Genomic DNA, 8,781 nt, shown 5'->3' with positions numbered 1-8,781 from the left:
GTTCTGGGCAGGAGGGATCTGTTCAAGATGGACGGATTGCACCTCAACAATGTCCTAGTAGGGAGGTTAATGAGTGCTGTGGGGGAGGGTTTGACTAATTTGGCAGTGGGATGGGCACCAGAATGAAATATTAGAAAGGAGAAACATGGTGCACAGAGGACTAGGGGGACAAGTAGCACTAGAGTAAAGAATAGCTCAGAAATAGGAGGGATCAGACAGAGGGCAAATGCGAGGCTGTCTAAGATGAGTTTAGAGTGCATATGCGTAAATGCACGTAGTGTGATAAATAAGGTTGGTGAGCTGGAGGCTTAAGTCGCCACGTGGGACTATAATATAGTGGCAATAACAGAGTCCTGGCTCAAAGAAGGGGAGGATTGGGTACTTAATATTCCTGGCTACAAGGTATTCAGGAAAGATAGGGAAGGAAAGAAAGGAGGGGCGCAGCAGTATTGATCAAAGAAACTATTACAGCCCTGGAAAATGATGATATAGTTGAGGGGTCAAAGACAGAATCTATTTGGTTAGAATTAAGGAACAATAGAGGAGCTATTACACTACTGGATGTATACTATAGGCCACCAAATAGTGGGAAGCAGATAGAGGAGCAAATTTGCAGGCAAATTACAGAAAGATGCAAGAACTATATAGAGTAGTGATAATGGGGGACTTCAAATATCCCAATATAGATTGGGATAGTAACTGTGTAAAGAGCAAAGAGGGGGAAGAATTCCTGAAATGTATTCAAGAGAACTTTCTGGAAGTGAGGTTTCCAGCCCAACCAGGAAGGAAACAGTGTTGGATCTAGTTCTGGGAAATGAAGTGGAGATGGTGGAGCATGTTTCAGTGGGGCAGCAGTGATAATAATATTAGGTTTAGACTAGTTATGGAAAAGGACAAGGAACAATCAAATGTGAAAATGCTTAACTGGAGAATGTCTAATTTCAGTGTGTTAAAAAGGGATCTTGCCCAGGTGGATAGAAATCAAATGTTACATGCCTGTTCAAAAAAATGGGGAGAGGGATAAACCCGGCAATTACAGGCCAGTCAGCCTAACGTCGGTGGTGGGGAAACTTTTAGGGACAATAATCCAAGACAAAATGAATTGGCACTTAGAAAAGTATGGGCTAATAAATGAAAGTCAGCGTGGATTTGTTAAAAAAAATCATGTTTGACTAACTACTTTTTAAATTCAGGCCCCCTATGATTGAGTTCTTTGATGAAGTAACAGAGAGGATTGATGAGGGTAGTGCGGTTAATGTTGTGTATATGGACTTTCAAAAGGTATTTGATAAAGTACCACATGATAGACTTAGCAAAATGAAAGCCCTTGGGATTAAAGGAACAGTGGCAGCGTGGATACAAAATTAGGTAAGGGACAGAAAGCAGAGAGTAGTGGTGAACGGTTGTTTTTCAGACTGGAGCGAGGTGGTGTTCCCCAGGGGTCAGTATTAGAAGCACTCCTCTTTTTGATATATATTAATGATGTGGACTTGGGTGTAGAGGGTATAATTTCAAAGTTTGCAGATGAGGTGTAGAGTACAAAAGTAAGGAAGTTATGCTAAACAATTATAAAACACTGGTTAGGCCTCAGCTGGAGTACTGTGTTCAGTTCTGGGCGCCACACTTTAGGATGTCAAGGTGTTAGAGAGGGTGCATAAGAGATTTACTAGAATGGTACTAAGGATTAGGGACTTCAGTTATGTGGAGAGACTGGAGAAGCTGGGGTTGTTCTCCTTAGAACAAAGAAGGTGAAGGGGAGATTTGATAGAGGTGTTCAAAATCACGAATGGTTTTGATATAGTAAATAAAGAGAAACTGTTTCCAGTGGCAGAAGGGTCGGTAACCAGAGGACACAGATTTAAGGTGATTGACAAAAGAGCCAGAGGCGACATAAAGAAACATTTTTTTGCGCAGCGAGTTGTAATGATCTGGAATGCACTACCTGAAAGGGTGGTGGAAGCAGATTCAATAGTAACTTTCAAAAGGGAATTGGATAAATACTTGAAGGGAAAAAATTTACAGGGCTATGGGAAAAGAGCTGGGGAATTGGACTAATTGGATAGTTCTTTCAAAAAGCCTGCACAGGCACGATGGGCTGAATGGCCTGCTCCTGTGCTGTACCTAGTATGATGATTCCAAGAAAAAACAGGCAGAATATAGAAAGTTCAGAGGGGAAGTGAAAAAGGAAATAAGAGGGGCAAAGAGAGAGTATGAGAATAGACTGGTAGCCAACATAAAAGGGAATCCAAAAGTCTTCTACAGGCATGTAAACAGTAAACGGGTAATGAGGAGGGGTAGGGCTGATTAGGGACCATGAAGGATATTTACTCATGCAGGCAGAGTGGATGGCCGAGGTACTAAATGAGTACCTTGCATCTGCCTTTACCAAGGAGGAAGATGCTGCCAGAGTCTCAGTAAAAGAAGATGTAGTTGAGGTACTGGATGGGCTAAAATTTGATAAAGAAGAGGTACTTGAAAGGCTAGCTGTTCTTAAAGTAGATAAGTCACCCAGTCCGGATGGGATGTATCCTAGGTTGCTGAGGGAAGTAAGGGTGGAAATTGCAGAGGTACTGGCCATAATTTTCCAAACACCCGTAGATACGAGGGCGGTGCCAGAGGACTGGAGAATTGCAAATGTTACACCCTTGTTCAAAAAAGGGTGTAAGGATAAACCCAGCAACTACAGGCCAGTCAGTTTAACCTCAGTGGTGGGGAAACTTTCAGGAACGATAATCCGATGCAGAGTTAACAGTCACTTGGACGAGGGTGGATTGATTAGGGAAAGTCAGCACGGATTTATTAAAGGCAAATTGTGTTTAACTAACCTGATAGAGTTTTTTGATGAGGTAACAGAGAGGATAGATGAGGGCAATGTAGTTGATGCGGTGTATATGGACTTTCATAAGGCGTTTGATAAAGTGCCGCACGGTAGGCTTATCACCAGGGTTGCAGCAGCAACATGAATACAGAATTGGCTAAGGGACAGGAAACAGAGAGTAGTGGTGAACGGTTATTTTTCGGACTGGAGGGAGGTGTACAGTGGTGTTCCCCAGGGGTCGGTGCTGGGACCACTGCTTTTGTTGATATATATTAATAACTTGGACTTGGATGTACAGGGCACAATTTCAAAATTTGCAGATAACACAAAACTTGGAAGGGTAGTAAACAGTGAGGAGGATAGTGATAGACTTCATAGACAGGCTGGTGGCAGGTGAAATATAACACAGAGAAGTGCGAAGTGATACATTTCGGTAGGAAGAACAAGGAGAGGCAATATAAACTAGAAGGCACAACTCTAAAAAGGGTACAAGAACAGAAAGATCTGGGGGTCTATGTGCACAAATCGTTGAAGGTGGCAGGGCAGGTTGAGAAAGCGGTTAAAAAAGCATATGAAATCTTGGGCTTTATAAATAGAGGCATAGAGTACAAAAGTATGGAAATCATGATGAATCTTTATAGAAAATACTGATTCAACCACAACTGGAGTATTTTGTCTGGTTCTGGGCACGGCACTTTAGGAAAGATGTGAAGGCCTTAGAGAGGGTGCAGAAGAGATTTACTAGAATGATTCCAGGGATGAGGGACTTTAGTTACGTGGATAGACTGGAGAAGCTGGGGTTGTTCTCCTTGAAACAGAGATGGTTGCGAGGAGATTTGATAGAGGTATTCAAAATCATGAAGGGTCTAGACAGAGTGGATAGAGATAAATTGTTCCTATTGGCAGAAGGGTCAAGAACCAGGGAACATAGATTTAAGGTGATTGGCAAAAGAACCAAAGGTGACATGAGGAAAAACTTTTTTTTTAACACAGCGAGTGGTTAGGATCTGGAATGCACTGCCCGAGGGGGTGGTGGAGGCAGATTCAATAATGGCCTTCAAAAGGGAACTAGATAAGTACTTGAAAGGAAAAAATTTGCAGGGTTACGGGGATAGGGCGGGGGAATGGGACTAGCTGGATTGCTCTTGCTTAAAAACAGTGCGGACTCAATGGGTCTAATGGCTTCCTTCTGTGCTGCAACCTTTCCATGATTCTATGCAAAATACTGCAGTTGCCAGAAATCTGAATAAAAAAGAGAAAATGTTGGCAACACTCAGCAGATCTGTGGAGAGAGAAACATAAGGTTAACATCTTCCGGTTCTGATGAAAGGTCATCGACCTAAAATGTTAAGCCTATATTTCTCTCCCCGAAAGGAGAAGATATTGGGGGAGGAAGCTGACCAAAAGCCTGGCCTTTAATGAGGTGTGTTTTAAACGAGAGTAAAAAGTATGAGAGGGAAGTGGAGGGTTTGGGGAAGGAATTCCTGAGCATAGGGCTTTGGGTGGTTTAAAGATACAGTCGCCAATGGTGGAGGAGGAGGAGGAGGGATTAGGAATGGAGAAGAAAATCTGTTTTGGCTCGTTATCAATTTAAGGTAGGACTGCATAATCAAATAACGAATTCTAATTAATTATTCGATTAACATAATAGCGAAATTTCTCATCAATTTAAACTTACCAGAAAAACTTACCTTTTGTTTCCTAAGATGACTGAAGCACGGAAAAGTGCAGCTTTTGTTCCGAGTCCGTTGTCAGGCCCGTTTTACACAGCAAACTCCCCTGCGTATTACGATCAGTAACAAGTCTCGATCTATCGTCCATGTTAAAGGTTTGTGCGTTTTGATGTGCACTTATTCCAAAAATACATATTTTGCACCACCATGTGTCATTAAAATGTATGTTCGCTGCGCTGAAACTGACAAATTAGCTCAAATTGTAACATTTCGTGTAAGCCTTCCCTCTTTTCTGAAACAACGTCAATGGATCAGTTACCTTCTATGCTTTGTCATTTATTATTTTGAAAGAGCTACCGTAAATGATTCAGGTTATTTTTTTTTGTCTGACGCGCCCAAAATTTACTCATGTGCGGGCTCCTCACACGAGCATCCTTGTGCCCTTCATCTCAAGAAGAAAATGCACACACCCAACTATAATTCGGTGGGATTTGGGCAGCCACAGTTGCAATGTAATTATGTGTCCGATCTACGGGTACAGATCAACGAAACGGCCAGTGTAAGCAGGCAACGCAAGTCTTTGCAGACTCTTGTTTGAAGCGGAAGTTAATCCATGGAGGTGCCCGAGCAAGGATTTCTCGCGGTTACAAAAATGCGGGTCATTTTAGATGAGAAAGAATGCGGTAGAACCGGCAAACGCTTCCACACCCTGCAACCACCCACCCCGACTGCATTCACTCAAGGCAGCATTTCCCCTGCCCCCCTGAAACTATTACAAGGGCCTTTTAAAAAAAAATCGTAGCCGGTGTTCGGGAGGGCTGAGTCAGAGAAAGGAGAGAAATATTGTGCTCTCCATAAACCGGATTCATTTAAAGCTTTAATACTTGTTTCCAAAAAAAAGAAAAAAAACCCGGCTCCACTCTGACCGTAAAAGACATTTCACGTTTAGAGAGCGCCTGTTCGCCCGTCTACTTCCGTGAATTTCAAAATGACAAGCTCATGAAAGTCTCATTAGGTATTTTTTTTATTTCTTTTAAACATAAACGTTTAATATACCAGCCTGTACAAAAGTAGGATTTAAATAAGAAAAATATGTTGATGACACAGGAAGGAACCTCGTCATTATTCTTTATCAGAAATTCTCAGTTGGTTCCATACAGTAAGTTGCACACAGAACTATGCAATTTTCAGTCATGTCATTGGCCCTTTCAACGGCCTCCTCACTCTGTTGGGGATCTTACAACCTCTTAAATAGAGACGCGTTTTACAAACTCGTGCACCATTTGGAGAATGTAAAAAGATACGCGTCTATCTTGTGCGTTTATAAAATAAGTAAACGGTATACAAGACGGTTACAATTTTATACATCACATATACAGTACAAAGTAGTGCAAAGTAAAATGATGTACTCTCCACCGGCACAGCCGCTCACAACCACGCTTCAGCTCCATGAATGAAAGTTTTATTTCTTAAGCACGTCCTACAAAGCCTTCCCTTCTCTCAGCAATAAGACGGAAAAAAAAGAACAGAACAGGGCTTATTAAATGATCAAATTAAATTGTTGCCGCTATCAGTTTCTGGAGCAGAGCAGAAAATAACCTTGCAACTTCAGTTAGGCTCGGCTTAACTTCATTAGGGAGGTTAGTCCTGGTATGCTCCATCTGTGCTCAATGTCCCCAGCTACCGAATCCGATTTCCTGTTTGTAGCGGTTAGTTAGAGTGTGAGCTTTTCTGGTCAGTTTTGACAGGACGGTGTATAATCCATTTAGATGATAATGGAATTGTTTCTGCAAATCTTCTTCTCCTTCCGCCTCGTCCACCCTGATATCTATGGTAGCGACTTTATCTTTCTTTCTATCGTCCAGTTGCACCACACCCCACTCTATATCGTTCTTGATGGATTTCAGCAAGACGTAGTAGTTGTACATGTCCCGCTTATCGGAGTAGTAGTTGGATGCTCCAGTGCTCGAGACGCCATTAACTTCGCTCTTGCCTTCATCTTCGAGAGGGACATCCCGCAAAAGGCTGGGCACCATTACCGTCTGGTCCATGTTATTGACCGCACCGATGAACTTGTTCATGGCGTTGAACAGGGAGTGCTTCTGATTGTAAGAATCCATAATTTGCATCATTTTCCTTAACGTGGTGTTTGCTTTCTCCTTTCTTGATGAAATCCCTCAAACTCTTATCTTTGCAACTTTCTCTCGCAGTGCCTCCCTCTCGACCCGCTCTTCGCACTGCAACCAGGTCACTTCCTCAGCGGATTTATATAAAAAAAAAGGTGTTACTTGGCAGCTTTTTTTTTTGCAAAGCAAGATGGAACCTGTCGTAAGATGACTTGGACGCTGGGCACTGACCCAAATGTAATAAGCGCCTGTCTTGTCGGTTGCGGGTCGTGTTGCTGCTTTCATGCTCCCATTTACTTGTAGTGACTGTTCGGCCCTGAGTGTAGAGCAGAGCTGCCGCGCGCTCCGGGAAACACCCTGATCTCCCGGCCAGCAAATCAGACCGCGGGCGTTATGACATCAAACTCACCCTTCTTGGTTCTAGCCAATCGCTTTGCGCGGCCTTTGTGAGGTCAATACTTAAATATGGTAATTTAGTCCTTTTTTAAAAAAAAATCCCAGCCAATGGCAAGTGACCACATACGTCACTGGAATCCCTGGCAACAGCCTGCGCCTTCATACTGATTGACAGTTTGTGAACGAGGCCTGTTGTTGGCACCCAGCAGAAGTGGGGCATTTCGATGGAAAAATATCATTGTAACTGCTAATTAACATTATGTTGCTGTATTTATTATTCTCGATCTTTTGCACTAGTGAACTGTTTTCAAGCCTTTCATAAAATTAAGGTTGCTGTTGTTAATATGGAAGGGAGAGTACTGAGTTTACAACAAGAACCCAACGTTGTTCACGAGAGTTCTTCATAGATTTCACAGGTTTTGTTTTATTCAAATTGTACATTTAGAGCGAAAAGGAAATCACATTTTACAGAACATTTTTGTATTTTCATACGACGTGAAATTAAGTTATTCAGCGATTAAGAGATTAATCGTAGGAAAGTCCCGCTCTTGGGTTGACCTTTTGTCAACCCTCCTAAACCCGTAGACGGTTGCTAGATCAAAAAAATCCAGGCTGCCAAGGGTTTTTAAAAATGTACTTTTAATCGTCTTGCTTCAGCTTGCTTTTTCTCTATTCTTTTCTGCGTTTTTCTGTGTTCTATTTTAGTTTTACTTTTAATTAATTTCTATATAATGTAACTTAATTTATCAATTCTAATCCTTTTTGTTCAGAAAAACGTTAAACCTCTCTGAGCCTTCTGGCTCCCACCATCCATTTTAGAGGTGGAAGTCAAATCCAAAAAAGCCTTTGTTTAGCTAAAAGTAAGGTCAGCAGGTTAATTGAGGTCTAGAAGTTTAAAGATTGGAATTGTGGAGTTATAGGCACGACTATGTCTTTGATGTGATTTTCTCATGTTGACTAGAGATCTGCTGCTTGATGAGTTATCTTCGCAGCAACACAGGCAGTGCGATCGTGCTTTGATGAGATAACTGAGAACAGCTGATTTTAACAGGACCAGACTGAACTTCTCATGCATTTCCAAGTAGCCAGTGCTGCTCCCATGCCCTTACTTCCCTCTTGGGAATCACCACGATCCATCCGTAGGCCATTGCGACTTGCTGTTGTCCTCGTAAAGTGTGAGCAGTCAGCCATCCCGACAGGTGGTTATCGACGATTAGCTGATCATTTTTAAGAAATCTCCACCGTAAACAACTGAATTTAGATTTTCTTCCCACGTAAAAACCTAAGAACTGCTACATCTGCACTTCAATATTCTGTAAGAATCCAAAAAATTGCAAAAGAGCAGTGACAGAGTTTTTAACAGCACTGTTCTTGCCTGTAGAACAATCTCCCATCCTTGTCATCATCTACAACTCCAGTGGTATAAGGAGGGAGTAGCATATACCTGTATGGTGGTCTAGGATTGGGGATGAAATCTCAAGTTGCCGGGGAGATTCAGGTGAGAAAGGAGGGTTGGTGTGGAAGATGGGGTTTCTGTTCCACAGGAAACAAAAATGGTCTATCAAGACAGTAATTTCTTGTGAGCAGCATATTAAATGCAGAGTTATGATCACTTATTGATGCATAAGGCTATCAAAAATCTGCAACTTGGCTGTTGGCAGCTCAGTACATCTTTACACGGCAACCAGAAGAATCAGTTTTGTGAAACATCTGCCTGTTATGTTTGGTACATTTCGAACCGTTGTTATGCCACCGAGTAGGCAAAAAA

General features: G+C 42.1%; 1 protein-coding gene and 1 long non-coding RNA gene across 3 annotated transcripts in view; one reads left to right on the top strand and one right to left on the bottom strand.

Annotated features, from left to right (window-relative positions):
• The first annotated feature begins 4,148 nt into the window (after positions 1-4,148).
• LOC137327249 (uncharacterized) overlaps positions 4,149-8,781 on the top strand; it is a 31,112-nt gene continuing 26,479 nt past the window's right edge. For both annotated transcript variants that reach the window (XR_010964406.1, XR_010964407.1), the window contains exons 1-2: positions 4,149-4,413; positions 4,525-4,646. This is a non-coding gene — a long non-coding RNA (uncharacterized lncRNA). The remainder of the gene's footprint in view (positions 4,414-4,524; positions 4,647-8,781) is intronic.
• On the bottom strand, positions 5,498-6,977 carry LOC137326945 (mid1-interacting protein 1-B-like). Its single transcript, XM_067992319.1, has one exon. The coding sequence runs from the start codon at positions 6,621-6,623 to the stop codon at positions 6,159-6,161; it is 465 nt and encodes a 154-aa protein (XP_067848420.1). The 5' UTR covers positions 6,624-6,977; the 3' UTR covers positions 5,498-6,158.

The sequence above is a fragment of the Heptranchias perlo genome, chromosome 11, assembly GCF_035084215.1.
Source record: "Heptranchias perlo isolate sHepPer1 chromosome 11, sHepPer1.hap1, whole genome shotgun sequence".
Taxonomy (NCBI): Eukaryota; Metazoa; Chordata; class Chondrichthyes; order Hexanchiformes; family Hexanchidae; genus Heptranchias; species Heptranchias perlo.
This window is presented reverse-complemented; position numbering and strand designations above follow the sequence as displayed.

Bases quoted from the DNA above. Each gene is read 5' to 3' on its own strand.
- LOC137326945 (XM_067992319.1), bottom strand. From the start codon at position 6,623: ATGATGCAAATTATGGATTCTTACAATCAGAAGCACTCCCTGTTCAAC.